The sequence below is a fragment of the Miscanthus floridulus genome, chromosome 1, assembly GCF_019320115.1.
Source record: "Miscanthus floridulus cultivar M001 chromosome 1, ASM1932011v1, whole genome shotgun sequence".
In the NCBI taxonomy this organism is placed as follows: Eukaryota; Viridiplantae; Streptophyta; class Magnoliopsida; order Poales; family Poaceae; genus Miscanthus; species Miscanthus floridulus.
The window spans coordinates 64,037,410-64,061,884 of record NC_089580.1 but is presented as its reverse complement, the minus strand read 5'-3'; the positions used below and the strand labels follow the sequence as shown (position 1 = coordinate 64,061,884).

Sequence of the window (24,475 nt, the reverse complement as noted above, 5' to 3'; positions counted from 1 at the left end):
TCTACAGTGACGGATGCATGATCACTTCCCCGTCTACTCCCTGAAAGGTCACAGCTTGACTCTTTGGCACGCCACACCATCTGCCGGTGTAGGATGGGATGCACCCACTTGCTAAAAGAGGCTAGGGCATGGCCCTATGAGAATCAACGAACACGCCATTCCTAGCATGATCTGCCATGTTATCAGGGCAGGCACAGGGGAAAAGGGACCTTCTCTACCTTCGGCTTTTCCTCTTTCTCCTGTCTGTAACCCCTGCTCCCCCCTTGATCTATAAAAGGGAGGGTAGGGCACCCCACTAAGGGGACAGATTGTTTTTGGACACATGACATGTAGTCAAGCAGCAACCGAGCTCTTGGCGTCCTTTCGACCCTTCCATCAGAGACTTGGGACCTATCCCTCTCTCGACCGTTTGTACCCCCTACTACGAACCTTTTTTGGTACTAATAACACAAGCAGCAACGGACTGTATGTAGGAACGTTCTGCCTAAACTAGTATAAACCTTGTGTCCTTTAGTACACCATACGAGCCTAATGCGCAATAATTATAAATTCACTAGCCGGTGTTTGTTTGAAACACCGACACTACTAACAGCTCAGATGATGAGTATCAGCCAATTCCGTAGATGGCTCCTCGACCACACGACAGAGAGGCCAGTGGCTCTAGCTCAGCTCCATCACAACCACCATAGACTAACCCAGCACTTCTAGCTATACTTGAGCGGATGAGATAGGACCAGGCACGCCAGGCACAGGAGACCGTAGCTACACTTGCTCAGGTTCAGGCACGATAGGATGAGTTTCAGTGGTAGCAACAGCTTATGATTCAACAACAGTTACTCAGCTTCATGCAACATGTATTCACTGCTATTAGGGTTGCTCCTCAGCAGTCTATACTTCAGATAGGCCAGCCTACCACCACCACTCTAGTGACTCCAGTTGTATAGCCTAGTGGGCTTCTGAGTCAGAGACAACCATCTCCTTAGTTTGCCTCGCCTATAGAGTAGGTGTCTCAGTGGTTTGCTTCACCAGGAATAGCTCAGGGTCCGCACTTTACTCCTATTATTATGGGCTTCACTCTGACTCAAACTTCTTCGGCGTTAGTGACAGACACCCCAGTCGCCAAGAGTCTCGGCGCTACCTTCAATGAGCTTATAGGGTAGCCTACACCTCCTATGTTCTGAGTCTTTGTCCCTACCATAGCTGCTCCAGTTACTGGGACTACCGAGATGATTCCATTGTCTGTTGCATCATCCGAGCCACCTCAGATAGTCACTCCTACACTTGAGGCTTCGGCGACAGCGACAGCAATAGATGTGGCTCCACTTTCTACAGAGACACCTCTAGAGTCACAGGCCACACCAGTTACTGTGCAGACCCAGACCGCTTCACCTTCACTTCTAGCGATAGAGGGTCAAATTGCTCAGAGCTCAGGGTTAGAGGGTGATGTAGCTCAGTTCTAGATCTCTCATCGCACCTCAGCGCCCGACTCGACTGCTCCTATCCTGCCGTCCGACCCTTAGGTTTTAGTGCTTGTCACCAAAGAGGGAGAGGGAGTGAGTATGTTAGATCTAGGGGGAGCGTGTGAGATGGTCTTGATTCATTTCTTTTGGTCTTTTGTGTGTGATACTTCGTGCATTCACGTTTACTTTCATGCATTGTATTATATACATGTGATTGTGAGACTTATGTGACATGTGTGCTCTCTACATTGATATATATATATGTCATGTCACTTGGTTATGCTCATTTGCTATGCTTCCACATTTTACTCCATTTCAAATGAGCTTTACTTCATGTACTCATGCTTAATTCATATTTTTTTAGTACACCATGTTGGCTTGGGTCATACAAGCATGCTTAACTCCTTTGTTCTTATTGTCAAATGCTTATATCAACCAAGCACGTTGAAAACCTCACTCATCTCTATTACATACTCGAGGTTGTGTTGTCATCAATCACAAAAAATGGGGAGATTGAAAGCATCTAGGCCCTAGTGAAAGGTCCTAATATGGCTAGAGGGGGGGTGAATAGCCTATTTAAAAATCTACAAACCGACTAGAGCAATTTGATTAGTATAACAAATAGCGAAATGCAAACTTGCTCTAGCTCTACAAGGGCTGCAAGCCACCTATCCAAAAATTCTAGTTGTTATGATCACTAGGCACACAATTTACAAGGTCACTACTCACTAAGAGCTCTCACAATTGCTACACTAAAGAGCTCCACTAGATAAACTTAATCCACAAAGCAAGCTCTCAATTCTAGCTACACTAAAGAGCTTGTTATAGCTAGTTTGCGGAAATGTAAATAAGTGAGGTAATTATACCGCTGTGTAGAGGAGTGAACCAATCACAAGATGAATACTTTATCAATCACCGGGAGAATACCAAAGGGCAAGAGACAACCAATTTTCTCCCGAGGTTCACATGCTTGCCAACACGCTACGTCCCCGTTGTGTAGAACAACACTTGGTGGTTCGGCGGCTAAGAGGTGTTGCACAAACCTCGTCCAGACAATTGGACACCACAAGAACCTACCCACAAGTGAGGTAACTCAATGACATAAGCAATTCACTAGAGTTACCTTTAAGCACTCCACCGGGGAAGGTACAAATCCCCTCATAATCACCGGAGATGGCCACGCACAATCACCAACTCGTGCCAATCCTCCTCCGCTGCTGCAAACCATCTAGGTGGTGGCAACCACCAAGAGAAACAAGTAAATCCTGCAGCAAAACACAAATACCAAGTGCCTCTAGATGCAATCACTCAAGCAATGCACTTGGATTCTCTCCCAATCTCACAATAATGATGGATCAATGATGGAGATGAGTGGGAGGGCTTTTGCTAAGCTCATAAGGTTGCTATGTCAATGCAAAATGGCCAAGAGAGTGAGCTAGAGCTGGCCATAGGGCTTAAATAAAAGCCCCCACGAAATAGAGTCATTGTACCCCTTCATTGGGCACAACACGAGGTGACCAGATGCTCCGGTCAAATCGACCGGATGCTGGACCTCAGCGTCCGATCATGCGATGCGTGCCATGTGTCCCCTCTCTTCAAATGTTGATCGCCCGATCTCAACGGTCAAGTGATGACCGGACGCAGCAGCTCAAAGTGACCGGACATTGAACCCCAACGTCTGGTCGTTTCCAGTAAGCATCTAGAGACGACTTTTTCGACCGGACGCGTCCGGTCACATGGCAACTCCCCTGTGCGCTGCCACGTTAGCAGGACCGGATGCAACCTTCCAGCGTCCGGTCACTAAGTGACCCAGCGTCCGGTTAGAGACCGACGCCGGCATCTTCATGCTTCACCTGACCGGATGTGCCAGTCCAACCGAGACCAGCGTCCGGTCACTTATAGTGACCTCTGTCTTTTCTGTCTAGGGCGCCGGTGGCACCATTGGACTATCTACACTCTACGGGCGGAAACTCCGCCGGTGAAGTTCCTAACCCTTGCTCCAATGTGCCAACCACCAAATGTGTCACCTTGTGCACATGTGTTAGCATATTTTCACAAACATTTTCAAGGGTGTTAGCACTCCACTAGATCCTAAATGCATATGCAATGAGTTAGAGCATCTAGTGACACTTTGATAACCGCATTTCGATATGAGTTTCACCCCTCTTAATAGTACGGCTATCGATCCTAAATGTGATCACACTCACTAAGTGTCTCGATCACTAAAACAAAATGGCTCCTACTATTTATACCTTTGCCTTGAGCCTTTTGTTTTTCTCTTTCTTCTTTTCCAAGTTCAAGCATTTGATCATCACCATGCCATCACCATCACCATGATCTTTACCATTGCTTCATTACTTAGAGTAGTGCTACCTATCTCATAATCACTTTGATAAACTAGGTTAGCATTTAGGGTTTCATCAATTAACCAAAACCAAACTAGAGCTTTCACCTAGTTGGGTTTTGGTGATTAATGATGACACGAGATTACTATGACTAACGTGTGTTTTACAGAGGCAATTTAAGTTAGGTCATGGTAATGGAAATTGATTGGGTAATCATGGTTGTCATGCCCCTGTCGATGGAAATCGTTTCGGTTTTCAAAGGATGGACGACAAGGTTAAGGACGGACTAGTTCTAAGTGTCATTTTGGTGTTAGAGAGACACTTAGAGTAGTTTAGGACTTTATTTTCCTTTGGTCGTACTATTAAGGGGGGTATGGACTAGTAGCTTGACCTAGGTGAGTCTAATAGATTAGGTGTGACGCACATATGTCAAACTTAGCACTAAGATAGCTCAGGAATAGCCCTAAGATCGATAGAAGTCAACTTCATTCTCGAAGAATTTCGAATTGAAAGTGAATGGATGATCAAATGACTGACCGAACGCTGGTTTGGTTGTGACCGGACGCAGCGTGAAGAGTCCGGTTAGTTTATTTGATCAGCAGCTATAGTCATGTACTGACTGAACGCTAAACAGTACATGACCGGACGCTAGGGTGCCTGCGTCCGATCAACATTAGAGAGCATCCATAGCGGCATTTTGCTGACCGAACGCGTCCGGTGGGTGATGACCGAACGCAGGTCAGAGTCCGATCAGAGCTAACGGCTCTATCTGACACAGTGACGTGTACTACTGATCAGAGCGTCCGGTCACCCTGACCGACGCGTTCGGTCACCCCGAAACTTGCTGAGTTCGCCTCCAACCGTTATGTTTTGAATGAGGGGGTATAAATACTTATCCCACTCGTTCATAAAAGGTCTCTTGCCCAATTGTTCAGCTGTGAAACGTCTTTGGAGTGCAAGGGAGAGCAAGAGCCTAGTGTGGTGATTGAGACTTGATAATCCAAGATTAAGGACCTCACTAGTGCATAGAGATTAGCAAGTGTGCATCTATCTTTCTCATTAGGCTTGTTTTGGTCAAGTGAGAGTTTGTGCTTGTTACTCTTGGTGATCGCCATCACCTAGACGGCTCGGTGGTGGTTGGGAGCTTGGTGATCATCCGGCGGAGCTCGTGGATGACCCAAGTCATGTTGTGAACGGTTGTGGACGATTCACCGTGATGAAGTGTCAAAGAATCAGCCCGTAGAGAGCACTTGATCCTTGCGTGGATCAAGGGGGAGCTACACCCTTGCGCGGGTGCTCCAACGAGGACTAGTGGAGAGTGGCGACTCTCCGTTACCTCGGGGAAACATCGCCGCGTTCCTTTCTCTCTCTTTATTTTGAACATTTACATTTGAGCAATTCATTTCATGTCTTTACATTCCTAGAATTATCATGCTAGAGTAGGATTGAAACCTAAGATGCAAAACTTTTGTGTGGCAGAACAATAGAAACATATTCTAGACACAAGGAGTGAAATGGGCTAAGTGTAGGGCTTAATTATTACAAAAAATTTAGAATTAACCCAATTCACCCTACTCTTAGACATCTTGATCCTTTCAAATACAACACGCGGGCTGACGAAGCCACGAACTCCTCCGCTCCTAGACCAGGCAGGTACTAATCATTTTTTGGTGGAATCATATGTTCATTTGTTACTAATTGTTTCCAATGTTGGTTGCTTCCATTTTTTAAATATATATATTGAAGCTTCAACGCATGAAAGTAATTTGATTTTTTACTTATTAGGTCAATGGTATTTTTATTGACATGTAATTGGTTTACAGGTGTAATTTCTAGTGCACAAGGATACAATTGTACATCTTTTCCCTTGGAATAAGCTGTTTGGATTGAAGGTAAAAAAATTGTCTTCATAGCCCAGACACACACACACTCACGCTGGATTCACACACACACACTCACGCTGGTCCCAAATGGCTAAAGGCTGCGACTTGACTTCTGACATCTCAAATGACCAAAGTCTGCAGCAGTGATAGCCTGTTCGTTTGGCTGTGGCTTGTTGTAAACGATCGTAAATTTCCAGCCGGAATAGTATTTTTCTCTCACACAAACCAGCCAGCAGTACTTCTTCACGAACCAGCAACGATATGAACCAGCCAACCGAACAGACATCTCAGTGAGCCAGCAAGCACAATCATGACAGACATGTTCAAGCTGAAAGTTAAACAAAATTCATATCCAACAAGGAGCCAAAATTCGACATAATTACTTCAAATAGGATCCAACAAAGTTGGCATGCTCGGATTGTTCTTCTAAGCTCAAATACAAGGACATAAATAATGTTTAAAAAGAGTTGACTGATGGTTGAAGGAACTGCTAGCATCAAACAATATTGTGTGACTTCATAGCCCTCCACCGGTAAATGCTTCGATTTTGCATGATCTTTAAATATGTTGGGGGCAACTAACCTGCAAAATATATAGTTTTATAAAATACACTGTATAATGGACAGCTGTCAGTATCTATTGTCATCGCAAAGTTTGATGGTATTTATGGTCTACTGAACATGTGTCATGTAGCAACTATTTTACTGGTCTCTGGCAGAAAACTCAAAACTACAGAACTGTTATGAGAACGTTGAGCAAAACGGTGTTCAGTTTTCATGTATGGAACGTTGAGCAGTAAGTTTCAGTCAAAAAATTGAGACCATCGATCCAAGTTCAGTAAAACGTGTTGGCCAGGTAACACACACAAGTGGAGAATTTTGATTTGCCAGAGGGCAGCTTGGGCATGGGCCGCTTGATTGTATTATATAGGCAAAAGCTTATTTGGTTTACAAGGAAATAGTTCAACCACTACAGCATATTCTAGCGCATAAAGTAGATGCTACCTAGATGCTAAAGCATCAGCTCTAAATAGCATTACAGTGAATAGTAAATAGCTAGATAGATTACTAGATACATTGAGAAATCAGCACTAGGTTTAACCCTCAAAACGGACGGCATCTTTGCTTCTTATCACATAGCAGAGATTGTGGTAACCAAACCACAACTATTGTCACTGTGCAAAATTGCTCAAACTCGATCCAAACTACAACAGGGATGGAGCAGCTCACCTCATCACCTCACAGCAGGGCTGTAGGGGTGCCCAACATTACCTAGTATTTCCATGATAGATTAAAAAAAAGTATCTCCATGATCAACAGCACAGTGATTAGATAAAGTCCCTGCTGCTGCTAACCTACTAACCCGCTACTGCTAACCTGCTGCTAACTGAAAGGCTGCCGTTGATTATATTCCTCCTACTCTGATTATCAATTTGACTACCATTTGCAATGCAAATTAAATTGTTCATGATGATCTCACTACACACCTCTTCTATCCTCTTCGATATCCATCGGATGAATATATCTACTAGCATTCATAGTCTAGAGAAGGATAGTATATAAATAAGGAATCTGATGGCATAAATTAGAAAGTTGTACCCAAAAAACATAGAAGATGAATACTATATTGGACGATAAGAGTCCTATACTTGTTAAATAACCATTTTTAAAGAACCTGATACTGCTACATCGTTTTGTTATCCATCCATTTCAATAATGTACTTATATGCTAACTAGGTAGCGTGTCCGTGCGTTGCTACGGGATAGCTAAACTTTTGTACTAAAAACACACGGATCGCATGATAAGATAATGATACTGTGAAATTAAATACCGACGTTAAAGTGACATTTAATCCAAAAAGCAAAGTTCGTGAAATTAACACAGTCACGGAGAGCGCGGCGTCGCAGGCTCACAAACTCTATTGTATAGACATTTCCATGATGCGGCTAAAAAAATATTTTATACCGGCAGAAAGAAATCTTCGATATTCATTTCTTTCGTGCGCCAAAACCCACCTCTGTAGTTTACATCCTAAATTCCATGGCCTGCTAGTGCTAATGATATTTGTTATCTACTACTCTCAACCTTTTTGCTTTACTATTGTCCCCCTTTGGATTGGTCAGGGATTCCCATAATGTTTATTTGGATTTTGAGATTTTGAAGAGTAAAATGCATGCATTTAACTTGGAGAATTTCGAATAGTTTCGAAAAAAACAATTGGTAAATTAATGAGTTTTCTAAGTGGCTCAAAAAAGCTAGAAGCATATTTGTTGGGTTCCTCTAACTATTTTTAAAAATCTTACTCCTAAAAGATACAAGACATTTAGCAGCATTAATTCCGGACTATTTCTAAATCACCCTAACCATTTTTATTTTTTTTCTCTTGTACATTTGCATTGGGAATCATATCCTTACTCCTTATTCTTCCCCACATCCTCCCATATCTAGATTGGCCGATTGATACACACGCGTAAATTTCTATGCCATTGGATCGACTTTCCCAAGTGCGAAAGATAGTCGTTGGAGAGCAGTTTTTTTCAAGCTTGCCAAAATATCAAGATTGGGAGTAGGTTTTTACAAACTCTTAGAGACACTCTTAGGAGATGTTGTCACCTAGATCCATCAACTCTGAAAGTATAAATATACTGTGTTGCAACAGGAACAAAATAATGTCCGACCACCTCAGAACCTCAGCGCAATCTAGAGCGGCGGCGGCAGACCAACACGCGTTGCCACGACGGGATTCAATGACGGAAGTGAAACTTCAGTACCACCTCCTCACCATAATGACGCTATCTGAGCAAAGATCGACACGAGATTGAGAACGACTTCAGTACCACCTTTCACAACTCAAATGACGCCTATCTAGGAAACAAGCGACACAAGATCGAGGAGAGCGACTGAGTGCCGCCTAGGGTGTTGTTTTGGGTTCTAATCACCCTGGTCTTTACTGGTCATATTTAACTTATCATATAACTATAAAAGGCTGACCCCAGCCATTTAGGTCTAAAAACACATGGTGAACTTAAATCAAATCAAACAAAGAGAAGGAAATAAAACTTTAGTCAAAAATAAAAATATGATCAATCTGTGATACACATCTGGATCAGAACCAGTACTGTTTCGTGAGAAGGGTGGTTGGACGCAATAAGGAAAGCACTAAGAAAAAGACATCATTCATGAGAAATTCAATGAACACTGCAGGTGTCTCTCTAGAAATGACGGTTTTAGCTACAGAAGGTAAGAAGCAACAAGAGGACCTAGAGGCGTCAGAACAATGTATCCAATTCCTGAATCTGACAAATCACCTGAGCATAATAATATTACCAAATTCCTGCTATAGAAGCATTACTTTGCAACTTAGAACAACCCAGAGGTCCAGATAGTTACAAACAAATCAATTGCTGGTGAAACACTTATTAATAGCTAAATGTTCCAAAGTTCTTTTTTTTTTCTAGGATTAACAGCATGGAGTCCAAAACTGGGACAGTTTTTTTTTCTGACAAAATCGATGACAAGAAATTCACCATCAAACACAAATTAATGATTCAATTTTATGAAGTGAATTTACAGTTTTCTAGAACATCTTGCAAAGGTCAACACTATATTGATAAGCTTGTCAAGGCGCACATAGACATATCCTGCATTCGTCCATGCCTTTGCCAATTTGGAGAACCAGCTGACGGTCAGAGCCTCACTTCACAAGCCACAGGGAGTACAATTCTCAAGATAAAAGACTGCTCATTAATTGCAAACCAAAATTTTTAGCGCTTAATAAGCAAAGTAAAATAATGTCATTAATAAGGAGATCATGGTAATCTCACCAAGATGGTTTAGTTGCACAGCAGCATAGTGCATAATTCTAGAGCATATATTTTGATATGCAAAAGCACTTTTGTTACCTTAGAGTGGAAACGCTCATCTGAATAGGCAATAAAAGATTGATGTTGCACCCCCTGTCAAGTGGTTGAAACCTATTGTTGAAATATTGATAGACTTTAGAAAACGCTCAGAGCCTTCTACAGCTGCAGATTAATTAGAGTATCCAAACTTCAACTCAGTGGAGAAATGCCATAATGCTAATGCAGTCCTAAAATTGGAATATTTGAGGTGTCTCAACACATATTCCACTTGGCATTATCTGCTCCAGCAAAAATATCAGGTAGTAATCTGCAACGATGACCATGCTATAATCAGTATCTACTGAAAGGTAGAAAGCCACTCAACAAATACAATGACAATTAGAAAAGGTCCTGGTTTTGAAGGGCTGCAAAGAGATTCAGTTGGCTTCCTATTTGCTCTTGTTCAAGTATGAACCAGAGCTTAGCAAGAGGCCATTCTATGGTAACTATCCATCTGTCAACGAGAACTATATCAATCGATGAAAATTTCAGAAGCAAGTCTAGTGCCTCGTAAAACTCCCAGCCGTCCATATATAATCTAGTCGCTGACTTGCTGGAGAAGAATCACCGGCCCAAATATCAGAACTGCAGCGGACAAAAATTTAAGAGTATGGACCAACAGAAGAGTTGAGAGGCAGAGATATCCAAACAATGGCATTCTCCAGTGCAGTTAACGCCTCAATGTTCCTCCAAAACATCTCCATTGAAGTCTGCCTTGCAGATTCTGCCAACAGCATAAGGGGTCCACCCGTTAACCAATCTCTCCACTCAAGTACACTTCATTTTGTAAAGATTCAACGATCGGATTACAATTCTGGTTCAACGGTCCTACACTGTTCCTCATCTGGACACCTGAATTTTTTTCTCATTACATGCAAATATCATCATCGAGAAGTGTCTGGCCTTCTTATTATTTGTTTTGACAGTAAAATTGGCACATGTCGCAGTTAGGAAATCACGCGTTCCGGTCAACAATAGAACATGGCTTGGGCACCATGGTGACTCACCGATGGGCGTGCAGGAGAGAGTGTGCGCGACGCAGGAAGATCTGGCTGCCGAGGAGAGTTGTTGCAGTGTCGCCGTGGTTCGGTCGAGGGGCTTGGCGGGGTAGAAGGACTCGGTCGAGCCGAGGGCGAGAGCTTTTCCGTGTCGTCGCGTCCCAGCCGGCACCCTCGGCTCAGCGAATCCGTCGTGCAGGGCGCGGTCGTGGTCGTGGCGAGGTCGTCGCGTGCTTCTCGGATCAGATCGACCTCATCCGTAGTCGCTGCGTCCCCAAGACTCCGCGCCGGGCGTGGTTCCTCGTGGACAGAGGTCCCGCAGAGGAGCACGGAAGGGAATCCTCCACGCCGCGACGGGCTGGGAGCGGGGCACTGATTGCGCATGGCTGGGAGCGGGACTGTGTTTGTGCAGGGCTGGGAGCGGGGATCAGGCAGCCACGGGAAGGGGGAGCAAGAGAAAAAGGAAGGGCACGCTGCGGTTGATTGCGTGGGAGGTGGGACGGCGGCGAAGCTGTCGGTGATTACGGTGATTGCTGTGATTCCTCGGGGCTCGCACGATGATTGCGTTTCCATTGCGTTGATTCCTCGGTGCCGGGTGTACTGTATGCGCGGGCGAGCGAAGCCACGTGCGGGCGAGGAGCGAGGTTTTGTCGTAAGTGAAGGGACGGACCGACCGAGCGACGATCGTCGTACGAAACGATGATATTACTTTGTTTGGTTTTAGTTGTAATAGTAGGAGATTAAACATGAAAGGAAAAACAAACCGTCAGGCTACAAACCAATCAAAGACCACATGTACTGATGGTCAACTACTCCTAGCATCATTCAAACCGACAACATCGTTCTAGTATCCTACTGAATCAACACTGCACTGGTGTCTACTACTGAATCAGCACTGCACTGGTGTCTACTACTCCTAGCATCCGATCCTATCGATCTAGCCTGACACATCGTTCTCTCATTTAATCAGTGCCCTATCTAGTAGTTGAAATCTCAATCACTACATGTATTCCTGTCAATCAAAACATCAAGGTTTAATCGAACTCCTCCCTCGATGAGGGTAACCAAGAACAGAACATTACAAGAACTTTGACAAAGAAATTGTGAGACGCTAGAAGCCTACCTCACCGTTCCTCAGCGCAGCGCAACAAGCCTCTCCGCCGTCGATCCCTGCCTCAGCTAGACCGGACTCAGATTGGGTAACGTTCCTTCGGCACGTCACGGCGTAACGTGCGGCCCTATATCCAGCGTTGAAACATCATCCAATGGCTGCCAGCTATCTCCCACAGGATACTTTAGTTTTCCTCCGTGAAGGTAGGCGGGAGTGGCTGCTCGTTGGCGCGCGCCGCGCTGGTTTTCGGCGGGCTGCGTCGACCCGTGCCCGCAGCTCGCCGCCAACCCGAGCAGTCCTGCGCCGCCGCCCGTGGTCCGGAGGGGCCAAGCCGCCGGGGCGCCGTTCAGCAGCGTCGCCGCCGGCCCGGGCCAAGCAGTCCTACGCCGACCTGAGCAGTCCTGCACCGCCGCCCGCCGTCCGGAGGGGCCGAGCTGCACAAACCGACATAATGACACTGTTCCGCAGCATCACCGCCGCCCGGGACACCGTCGACGAGCTCCGTGAGGACTTCAAAAAGTATCCGACCTCTTCTCTGTCACATTCTTGTATTTAGTGCTCACTTCACGTACAGCAATTTTTCACCTCAACCAGAAATCCAACTAGTACTAGAAGTCTGTGGATGTACATGTGTGATTTCCAATATTAAAAATGATTCTGCAAAATGAAAACTTCAGAGATTACAGGGTTGTGATTAGTTCAGTTCTTTCAGATAGTTCAGTAGTCAGTTTAGTAGTTCAGACACTTCAGTAGTTCAGCACATGGAGTTTAGATAGGCTAACTTATTTATTGCTTTAGAATTGATATGTTTGATCTATGTGTCATTTATTATTTACAGCTGATGCTTTGCTATCAGAAAATGCAAATCTGCAATCGTGTGCTATCCATTGTGTAGTAAAGTTCTTCCTTTTGACAGAATTTGAGAAGAAAAATTTGAGCATTGTGAAAGGCAAATCTGGTTTATGTGAAAGACAATGGCAGAACTTGACAAGGGAACACCTCAAGTTGATTTGAGATTTAAAAATTCAGATGAAGCTTGGCAGTTTTGGGTGGCTTATGGGGGTCGTAGTGTCTTTGATGTTAGGAAAAGATATACAAAATACAGCAAATTATAGTTTTTTTTAGCCTAACTGTATATCTGAAATGGCCTATATAATTTCAGTAGAAGCACGTGTGTTGGTTCAGTAATAGCACAGCTTGCCAAGGTACAAGACCTGAAGGTGCTTTGAATGATTTGAACTTGTGGACTTGTGCTTTGGAAGTAGAGCACACAAATCTTCAGTGTGCTTGATCTGTCTACCATTTATGTGCTTGTAAAAATGGTTTTGTTTGTGTGCAAGTCTTTGAAAATTTGGGGCTAAACATGTCCTACTGAATGAGTACCTGTTCTGTCTAAAGACACATAGTATATATGAAGCAGACATGTAGGAGCAAAATATTGCATTTCCATTTCCTGATTTCAATACTTCGCAAGATCGAAACAAGGTCTCTTGATTTCATCATATAGACCAAGAATATGGCATATTTACAAGAAGTGATTTCTATACAAAAGCTAATTACATTCATTCATCAGAAAGACAGAAACCACGGTGGCAGCAGGCCTGCCTAGTCCATCTCCTCCATGGCGGCAAGGACCTCTAGAACGGAGTCGTGCTGCTGAGTTCAGCCTTGGTGCAGGCTCCATCTTCTCCTGGCTGGTCCGACTATCGGCTCCTCCAGGGAGGCGCGACTGGGCTGCGGCGGCGTACGGGACGGGAAAGCCTGCGACGACGTGTTGGTCGGGAGCTGCGGCGGCGCGAGGCATGGGAGTGCTGCAGGAGCGCTTAGGCACAGCATGCAGCGGCGCAGCGCAGGAGGAGCGGCAGCAGCCCGGGTCGCGAGGGGTCGGCGGCGGCGCGCGGCGCGGGAGGCCAGCGGCGGCGCTGCAGGTAACTGTTGCGGCGTGGCCCTGTGAGATTGACGCACTTTTTTTAAAAGCCGATGGATTGGATTCGGACGGTAGATAGAGGGCCGAACGGTACGCCGTGACTTGACCGAATCTGCCTGGAGGAGAGGCCGATAGTTTGGAGTATTTTTTTTCAGACCTGTGAAGACAACTTTTTTTTACACCGGTTTTGGGCCAAACCAGGTGTAAAATTATTTGGCTTACCGGTCATCCAAACATGTAATGCGGTTGTGTCGGAAAAAAATTTCAGGCTTAATTTACACCGGTTTCGGCCCTAAAACTGGGCTTCCAAACAGGGCCGATAATAATTCCCTATGATATTATCGTAAAAAATGCAAAAAGTAAACGGACGTTGACCTTCAATATATATAGAAGTGCAAGCATGCTCAAATTTTTATTTGCCTTCCCAAACAAAGTGCGCCTACAATATAAATAAAAGCACAAGCATGGCAAAATTATGATATCATACAAAGATGCAAAAGTAAACGACTGTGTTGACCTACAATATAGAAGTACAAGCATGCTAAAATTTTTATTTGCCTTCCCAAACAAAGTGCACCTACAATATAAAAACACAAGCATGGTACATTATTTGCCTTCCCAAACAAAGTGCACCGCCACTCCGTTGAGTAATTATCCATCAACTCAAATAGTCAAATGTGCATACCTCCCATCATATATTGCACCAACAATTTAAGTTGGAATGAGTTAATAAAAAAAGTGAGAAGTGAGAAGAAAATAGATCATCTCATCTCTCAGTCCAAACTCACCAATAGATTGTCATTAATTTCATTTTTTTTTCTCTTTGGCGCCACCGCTGTGACACTGTGAGCGTTTGCTGGGACATCCGACGCGGTGATGCCAGCGAGGCCGTCGCTAGTGCCTTGCGGGAGGGGGCAGCGATGACCGACCGGGTAGTACACCGAGATGGCCAAGTTTATCCTTATCCAAACAAGATAATGTGTAGGGCTAGGTTCGGATCCTAATCCTAAGATTATGAATTTATGATAGGTTGATTAGGTTCCTCCACACTTCGAAATAAATAGAACGGCAGGCCATTATCAGGACTCGTAGCGTACGTCCTGTTCGCTTGGCTTATAAGCTGTACTTTTTCAGTCAATAAATAGTATTTTTCTCTCACAACGAATCAGTCAACAGTAATGTCATCGTCTACTCGGTGATATCAAGTCTCAATCTTTGCTCGAGCGTCCGCATCTGCACTTCGAGCTCACTCACGCGTCCGCGTTCTATCCTATTTCAATACGAAGCCTGGATCGACGTGTCCACGTCCGATAGAAAGTTCTCCAAGTTCACACATCCACGTCCGAAAACCTCCCCGGTACAAGGCACGGATAAAAAAAAGATTTGACAACACGCAAACTACCCCTCCTTCCAGATGTATGGGACTCGCGCACGAGGACGTGAACAAAATCGTGCGGCAATTCAATACTCCTGCCAGCCTTGACGGTCAACATGCCCCTACAAAAAAAGGGTTAGGAAACACGCCCTGTTGTTGGCTTGCAAATTGCAGGACGCCTCGTGCCTCGTGGGGGTTGGCCTGGGTTTGGGTCCTTGGCTTGCTTGGGATGGCATTGGCGCCGGCGCCGGCGCCGGCGCCCACACTCCGTCCCCATCCACACCGCTAAACCCATCCTCCGACGATTGCCAACCGCCGATGACGCGCAAGCAATGATGCCTTGTCAGCGGTCGCACCGCGCCCGCGCGCGGCGGCAATGATTAACCCGCGCAGCGATAACCATCACACGCCCCTAATGACCGAGATTACGATTACTATCCACCCCGCTGTCTCGCCCCCCACCCACCCGTTCCCATCCATCCCCCAGCGCCGCTGCCACGTCGTCGCCCACCAACTCACCGGCGAGGTTTAGGACGGACTCGCCGCGGCGGATGCCGTATATATCCGCGCGCCGAGCTTGAGGGACGCCCCTTCCCCTCGCAAATCACCAAACAGCCCCTCGTCGTAAAAGGAAGGAGACGAACGAACGAGGCAGGGGAAAGGGGAGAAGATTTTTCAGATTTTGCGGCAGCGACCTACCCAGCTTCGCGAGAGAGACCGACCGAACGAGCGAGCGGCAGCAGCTACTTTCCCCTCCCCCGGCATGACGCCGCATCTGCCCGCCGTCGCCTCCCCCTCCTCCTCCTCCACGACCACCACATCCCGCTCCGCCGCCGCCGCCGCCGCCTACCACCACCACCACCACCTGCTCGATGCCGCCGCCGCGCCGCCGTTGTCCTCGCCGCACCAGTACCGGAGGCGGAGGCGGCGCCGGGTGCCGGGGTGCCTCCGCCCGCGCCCGCCGCGCGCCGCGTCCGTCCGCTGCTGCGCCGCCGCGGCGCCCGCGCCGCAGGTGGCCGTGCCCGCGGCGGCCACCACGCGGGTCTTCGTCGTCTCCGACCTGCACACGGACTACCCGGAGAACATGGACTGGGTGCGCCGCCTCCCCGCCGAGGTCGGGGCCGGCAAGGGGCAAGGCGTCGACGCGCTCGTCGTGGCCGGCGACGTGGCCGAGACCAGGGACAACTTCGCGCGCACCATGGAGGTGCTCAGGGAGCGATTCGCCGCCGTCTTCTACGTGCCAGGGAACCACGATCTCTGGCTACGCCGCGAGGGCGGACGCTACGTGAGTCCATTTCCTTTGCATCACTTCCGTTAGTCGATGCATTTCTTCCTTGTGCTGCAAGCCAGGTGTTTGACGAAATGCCTTGGCGTACCTATTACGGCATATTATGCTGTTTTGTTAGTCCACTCTGATGGTTTGAGCTAACCCAGTAATTCCACTTAATTTTTTGATCCAATGGTATATTGCAACGCTTGCCTGCATAGTCTGTCTCCCTGTTTTATTTAGGAGGCCTAATTTTAGACGCACTGCAGTGCAGAGTTTACCAATGAGGTTTTCATTTTGCTCATTGGTTTGTAGCAGTCCCGTCTATCTGAACTGCATTTCAGTTGTAAATGTTGTTTTGTGCTGGTAATATTCTACTTGTTTCTTGACAGAAGGGTTACCATAGCGCTCAGATTAGTTGTTGCCGCTTAGTTCCTTTTAGTAACTTATGCAAATTATTAGCTGCTTTGGTTCCACACATGCTGCAAAGTGTTGGCTCAATGAAAAATGAAATATGGGGTTGTATTGTTAGATAAAGGATAGCTTAAGTGACAGTACATCACATTCTTCTTTGACTACATCATTCAGCTTTTCCTTTTTCACGATATCAATACAGCATTAACCTTATTTGCTAATATAAATCATTGGTGAGGCTCTCTCAGTTACTCAAATTATTCCTTCCAGATGGATTCGCTGGAGAAACTGACTGCATTGCTTGATGCGTGTAGTGAGCTGGGTGTGGATACAGGCCCAAGAACAATAGGTGACTTGGGAATCATACCATTGTTCTCATGGTATCACAAGGTTGTTTATTTTTCTTGCTTCATTAACATTTAATAATTTGTCCGAATTATAATGCACTACTTTACTAGAATTATCCCGCTTTCTCATCTTGCTTAATTGTCCTCCAGAGCTTTGACAAGGAGAAGGATGTTAACAGTGTGCGTGTCCCTTCGCTAGAGATGGTTGGTTGGTCTTTCCCCCAATACCTACTCATTTGCAGAACACCATTAGTTACCAAGTACTGTCACTTAGTGCAGTTTAAGATATCTTGAATTATATATTCCATATCCTCAAGGGGTTTGCTTGATTTATTCTGCAGAATTAGATATCTCAATGTCAGCTATTTAAACCATGAGCACCAAACTAACAAACTAGCTATCCAAACTATAATGTTCAATGAGAAATGTAGCATGCATACAAGCCATAGGCACAAATATTTACTGGTGTGGACAAGCAAAAACAATCATGCGCTCTTTCTTGTTTTCTTATGTAGAAAATTGCACGATTCCTCTTGATATCTTTGAACTTATAGGTTTACGGTTTTGTATAATCAGGCTTGTAAAGACTTCCATGCTTGCCAATGGCCTTCAGACCTGACAAATGATGACGAGGCTCTTGCTCTTTACTTTGACAAGCTGAATGACAAGAATCATGATGCTATTGAAGAAGTGAAAAGTAGCAGCAAACAAATATTAACATTTTCACACTTCGTACCAAGGTGCATTGTGCTCCTCCTACCTAAACCTTCCATTTTTCTGAGCTTCTGTTTGATATTTGTTTGACGTTCGGTTTTGGGTATGCTTGACTGAATTACTTGTTGAAATGCAATTAGTGATAGCCACCCAATAAATTCCTTTTTTGCTGCTTCCATTCCTCCTAGCATCTCAGTTTGTCTGTTGCATCTCTTTCTTGCTTTGTCACCATCATAAAACATTTATATTAACTAGGTAGCGTGCCCGTGCATTGCTACGGGACAACAAAACTTTTATACTAAAAACACACGGATCGCACAACAGATTATATTGCATCCCTACTATTTACAATTCCAAAAAATATATATTCTAACCTCTAAATTTCTTTTTGACAAAATTAATCTGTAGTTTGTTGAAAGATTAAAAAGATGCCAGCCACCATGTACCCTTTAGCTGTCAGATTTCGCCATCCCTTGCCACAGCGTACTTCTAGTTTCATGAGTGTGCATGTGCTGACTCGTGGAGTCTATTTTGCATGTCCAGTTCTTAGCTTAAGTTGTGCCTTGCACTCAGGTCCATCTCCACCACTCAACTGTCAATACGCATTTGAAACTGGGAACAAATCCAATTATCAAAAGGATTCAATAATACTGAAGAAAATGGGAACAAAATATCAGCATGCTATGCAATGTAACTTCTGTTTTGCCAACATAAAAGAAACTTATCCGTGCTAAAGGATCACAGGTTCATAGTGTACAATGCCAGAAGAGCATCCTTACCAGGTTTCAAGTTTTTATATATTATGCCATTGGCATGTAAATAGTCCATTGCACAGTTAATTGCAGTGTGTGATGTGTGTATCTAGTTGGCTAGGCCAAATGCTGTTCAGATTAGTTTTCAGTGACATTCCTGGTAGTAGCTCAATAACAATCACCATCAATGGTCGCTTCCCAGCTCCAATGAACTGCATGAGTGCATAAACAGTTTTGAGAAGGTCCCAAAAAAATGACAATCTATGTAGCCACACAAACATGTCATTCAGACCAGGAAGTACCTTGACAAGATTCTCATGTTTCACTTTACACATTATATTTACTTCTCGGCTGAAACAGGCTTCAAGTGTTGCTTTTTCTTCAGGAGTTTTTCCACGGTTAAGAACCTATCGCTACAATTTGATCACCATACCTATTCAGAGATACAAGGAATATAGGACTACTGAATATTACTTAAACATACTAAAAGAAATCTACATGGCCAAAAGATTTCAAGACGAACCTGAAAACAAACATTGCATTTGCTACACAAACATTGCTTGCTCCTGCTAAGAAAAAAATAAAAACAAATCATTGTTACTAACCCTTAACAACAAAATTGGTTTTACACTGTATCCCATGTTAGTGCTGATTTTTTTTTTTTGACTCATTGTAATGAGAATATGAGAGTAATGTCATAGCCCAGTGTTCAAAGTATTCTTGTAGGGGCTCTAGTGCAAGGGACACCTGAGAAAATGGCACTCATGGTTTGTTAATGATTTGTTTCTAATGACACTCATGGTGACTCTGCTTCAATCCTTTGACGGTGGCAACTATTCAATTACTGGTCTTTATAGAGATTGTAGGCAAAAATTAAAAAGAAGATATCCGAACAAAATGAAGTGCTCGAACGTGGACCCAGAAGCCTTACCAACCAGCAAGGAAATCTAAAAGCTCCAGATGATTTTCAATATACTACATGCAACAATATGTTTCATCAGCCTTCTGCCTAAGCAAAATGCACCAGCAGTGAACCAGATCTTTCCTTACCTGTAACCACAGAGGTAATAATCAGGCCTACACCCGATAAAAAAACCAGTTAAACACATCGTTAAATTTTAAAAAGGTCATGAAGAAGATTAAAGGAGAGCTAACGTACTCCCTAACCCAAGGAAGGCAGATTCTGGACGACCTGCTCTTGATTTGGTTCTACTTCTCCATCACTAAAGATCAACACTCTCAACAAAGAGATATTTTTCTCGACCTCGCTCTTCCAGAGCCTAATAAGAAGGTGAATACCAATCAGGCTGCAAGTAGTATTATAATAAATCACTTCGCTTTGAGGAGCATAGAACAAGGATAATAATCAATGGCATGCTGACATCACGGTAGAGGTAATATAAACAAACATACTATTGCACTTGACTCCTTGTAAATTCCAATGTTGTTCATGTCAACAAAAAAAACCATGCAGTCCAACAAGAAATAATATGATGGACTGGTTTCCTTAATATATACCTATTGTTGTTATCTTCAGCATAAGAGAGGACATCTAGAAGGCTGGAAGAAATAGAAATATGGACATGAGTCATAGAGAAACAGTAGCAAATGCAATTGCTCCTGCTTGCAGAAATTGAATTTCCCCTGCCTAAGTTTTTGTTCATGTCCACTTGTCTAATCTTTGTAATGCGAAATTAAGGGGGATTTCAGCAAACACTCCCATCCAGTACTACATAAGCTTCCCTCCCCTCTAAGATATCATATGCAACCATCTGTGGTTCAAAATTGAAAGGTACCTTAATTCTACTGGATTTCGGCAGATATAGCCAAATCATGCCAAGTATTGCATTTAAGTTTGCAATCACGTGCACACTCTAGAAATTCAAAGAGATACATATGCTACGTAATAAGAAGCACATCATGTAATTCATCCAAATGATAACTCACGACTCAGAACAACTTCTCACCTGGCTAGTGTGCGCACGGACAGGCGGGTTTCGAACGGACCATGCTGGAAGTGTGGGTGCTGCAGTTACTGGAACCGTGTGGCAGGCTGAAACAGCGGCGCTAGGGTGAGGGGTTCCAAGGACACCTCCTATGTGGCACCACAACCACGAGCGAGAGGAACCGCTCCTTCCTGCAATGGAAAAAACAACAAACACCAATTATACATGCTGAGTAGATCATATGTTATTTAATACCAACATAATTGTCAGGTACTTGCATCGTGTTTGAGAGAGGATGAAGACAACCAGAGATGGTCCCTTGAGCACGTGCACAAGATTCTTTATTTGCTATTCTATAAGACAAGCAATATAAAAATGGCATGTGTTAGGCATTTCATCAAATGCAAAGAAGACATAGGACCTTGAGTCACGGATGAACAAATAATTAAACAATTTATATATTCACAAATCGTAATGTGTAGAAAACATGGTCTGTTTCTATGGACGAATAATTAAACTGTAGACACTATTGAGATGCCAGAACTAATTCAGTAGTCAGTACATAGTTTAGTTGGAGGTATGGGTACAAATCATTATGTCAATCATGACAAGACAAAATTACCAGCAATTTTGCTATTATAAACTGAGCGAAAGGTGCATAGCAACAGTACCTGCTTGCCTCTGCTAGTAGATTTACCAAACTATCCAATTGCTTCTGTTGGATTCACAAGGTAGTTCATCCCTAAACCCTCCATCACTACAGAGCAAATCAACAAAACCAAGACCAACAGTAGGGGCGGATCCAGTAAAAGGACACGGTGGACATATGCACACTTGATAACTTTTGTAGAAAATCGAATTTGGTAGACTTGATATTAGATCAGATCTGAGTACACTAAATAGCTTAGGTTAGGGTTTGGGTCCTCGGCTTCGCACAGAAGAGAGAGCATGGAAGGGATGGGCGTACCTGTTGAATGCTCGTCACCGGCGAAGGGTCCGGTGAAGACATGGTGAAGGGCCCGACGAAAACCTGGGCACCTAGCGTAGGGCTGCCGCGATGGTCTGCAGTCGCCATGAGAGAGAGTGCGCGCGGGCCCTGCGCCCTGGTGGCCGGCGGCGGGAGGCCTGTATTGCCGTGCCGGAGGCAGGCGGCCTGGCATCCTTGGCCGGCGCCCTCGTCTGATGGGCAGCTCCCTCGCCTGGTGGGCTGGTGCCTCGTCCGTGGGGGAGACATCGAGGAGGAGGAGTCGTGCGCGTGCGAGAGGAGGCGTCGAGGGAGTGGGGGAGTCGCGCGGGGTGGGAGGTGGTGTCGGGGGCGAGGGGGAGACAAAAAAAAATTCGCACGGACGGGCAGAGCGACGACGCAAAATTTTGTCGCACGGGGGAGGGCAGGACGACGAGGCGAAGTTAAATTGTCGCACAAAAAAGTGTCCACACTTTGTTCTTTTTAGTTGTAGGAGATTATTATTGGTCAGTGTGTTTCATTTCTTGTTGCATTTTTATGATGAAAACGCCTCAAAGAGAAACCATCTTATTGATCAAGGTGCCAACTTGGAAGCAACATTTGTATCTCAGTATCTGCACTAGGACTTCATGTTTGCCTCTTTTTTCACCCCAAAGGAAGACATTTTATGTGGTTGTGTGTGTAGCATTTCAATTGCAAACCACATGGTGGAAAACAATAGTTTTCATACTGGCTGTCTAATTACATGAAATTGCAGATATACCAGCAATTGTGAATCTGTGATGGAGGCTATCCTTTACCTAACTGGATAGTCTTGCCCCTGCTGTATTTATGTTTTCAGTGTTTTGAAATTGCCATTCAACATTTAGGATGTCTTAGTATACATTCATGAAACATCAAGCCCAAAACTAATGTCTTCTATACGATACTGCAGGCAAGAGTTGTGTCCGGAGAAACGTATGCTTTATTACCCATACCTTCCTAAGGTCATTGGCTCTGATTTTTTGGAGAGGAGGCTGAGAGATATACACAGCAACAGAAAAGACGGAGCAGCTTGCCATGTTTTTGGGCACACTCATTTCTGTTGGGATTCTGTGGTTGATGAGATCAGGTACTGATCTGGTGGTCTGGCCATTTCTGAGATCAAGATGCATGATGATTATTCTAACTCTAACGATATAAAATTCCTCCAATGCAGGTATGTGCAAGCCCCTCTGGCATACCCTCGAGAAAGAAAGCGTCGGATGAACGGTGAAGGCTGGCTGCCATTTTGTGTATACCGTGACGGTTTCAACCCAGAAATATATCCGGCATTGTGGTCAGACTACTACAACAAGAACAAAAGGGAACCCGAGAACACTCAGCTCGCGCCGTGGGTTGCCAGCCATTTTGCCAAGTACCACAAGTTCCACTGACCCTTTCTGAGTGCCCTTGGCTTTTTGCCGAAGTGGATGCGGTTCGTCTGTTCAGGATGGTGCTGAAACCTGCATTTACCTGGGAAAAGGAGATATTGACGTTTTACCTGTACATGATCTTTTTCTTGTTTCCACTCTTACCATAACTTTTGGGCAAGTAAGCGCCAGCCTCTGTTCGTTGTATGTTGCAGAAATCTGAATAATGTGTATAAGATTCTTCAAAGCCTTGCTGCAGAGATAGTGAAATATAGCTGATTCTGTTCATCTAACAAGCACCATCTGTCCATTTGACTTCTCTCTAGTGGAGTTTTTAACTGCAAATCACGGATAATTCTGCTTCGCCCTCATTACTATTTTAGGTTATTCTTAATGGGGCATTCGCAAATCATTTGTCTAAAATCTGTGGAGGAAGAGGATTACACGTGGCTGGCGCTTGCCTCCATTCAGGCTTGGGAAGGGAAAGTTCGCGTCGCGGGGCATCATTCCGCCTTTCCCGTTCCTCCGATAGTCGGGCTATGTTAGGCTATGGATTGGAATCAGGGGACAGAAGCAGATGAATCTCATAGTTCAGTTAATGTGTAAATGAATAATGGAATGAAACGAACCAGCGATCGATTTCATTGATGGCCCCCTCCCTCCCCCTCCGACGTATCGTCGGAGGCCAGAGGGAGTGGAGATCAATCGTTTGATAAGTTTTTTTTAGTAGATTAAGTCTTTAGGGCTAGGGGTCTCTCCATGTAAGTTTTTTGGTTTTGGTGATTTATCTTCTCCTCCTCTCTGGCGACGGCAAGAAGCCAGGGTAAAATCGTTTTCTCCATGGCGGCTCTGTTGAAGATGAGGGCGACTACTACGGCGTCACCATCCTCACCGATACGACGACAGGGAGACTTATTTTCGGACGGCGATATCAAGGCGGAGATGGCGTCGTCGCCATGGAATAATTTTCTCCGGTTTCTTCTCCGTTTTATCGTGGTTAGATCTGGCCACGATGAAGGACTAGGGAGAATAAGGTTCAGATCCGTCTTGCTCATTCTTCGGTGGCAGAAAGAAGAAGAAGGAATACATCAGAAAGAAGAAGTTTCTCAACTCCGCCTACATGAATGTTGGCCGCCGTTCGTTGGGCGTCTGTTCTTAGGCCTTTTATCGAGTGTTTGTCTGTGTGGTCATCCATACTGCAAAGCGTCATACAGGTTTGGTTTTGAGATCTAGAGCTATTCACAGCGTGGGTATAATTTAGATAAAAATTAGTTTCTGGATATTTGTGTAATCCAGAGTGCTTGTAACGTGTTCACGTACCCAGCTATTACCTAATACAATTCTTTTTTCGTCGCAAAAAAAATAGGGTGAGAGGAGGTTGCACTTGTGCCGTTGCGCGGTAGTCGTCTGGGGCATATTCGCTTAAACTTATCAGCCGTACCATTTCAATGAAATAATAATGTTTTTCTCTCACAACAAATCAGTATCAGCATCAGTATCAGCATCAACCGTTTTTCGAGCCAGACATACAGGGCCTGACGCAGGCGGGGATAACACACCCACTGCTACTTCCACTGTGGGCCTGTGTATTTGCTGCTGGACGTTCGTTCATGGATGCTTCGCTTAGGCCCAAGGCCCACAGTTTCTTAATAGAAGAATAACAAATATATGTATTGTTT

At 44.8% G+C, this 24,475-nt stretch overlaps 1 protein-coding gene across 2 annotated transcripts; it reads left to right on the top strand.

The window, feature by feature from the left end:
• The first annotated feature begins 15,453 nt into the window (after positions 1–15,453).
• LOC136532284 (uncharacterized) lies at positions 15,454–23,092 on the top strand. 2 transcript variants are annotated; one of them, XM_066524976.1, is made up of 6 exons: positions 15,454–16,286; positions 16,997–17,072; positions 17,180–17,233; positions 17,606–17,769; positions 22,340–22,516; positions 22,604–23,092. In XM_066524976.1, the coding sequence occupies exons 1-6, from the start codon at positions 15,874–15,876 to the stop codon at positions 22,818–22,820; spliced, it is 1,101 nt and encodes a 366-aa protein (XP_066381073.1). In that variant the 5' UTR covers positions 15,454–15,873; the 3' UTR covers positions 22,821–23,092. The 2 variants fall into 2 exon arrangements, with proteins under 2 accessions (XP_066381073.1, XP_066381017.1); XM_066524920.1 differs by having other exon boundaries at positions 15,458–16,286; positions 16,953–17,072.
• The last annotated feature ends 1,383 nt before the right edge of the window (positions 23,093–24,475 follow it).

Bases quoted from the DNA above. Each gene is read 5' to 3' on its own strand.
- LOC136532284 (XM_066524920.1), top strand. From the start codon at position 15,765: ATGACGCCGCATCTGCCCGCCGTCGCCTCCCCCTCCTCCTCCTCCACG. The intron at 16,287-16,952 runs GTGAGTCCATTT...TATTCCTTCCAG, and splicing joins GCCGCGAGGGCGGACGCTAC to ATGGATTCGCTGGAGAAACT. The intron at 22,517-22,603 runs GTACTGATCTGG...CCTCCAATGCAG, and splicing joins TCTGTGGTTGATGAGATCAG to GTATGTGCAAGCCCCTCTGG.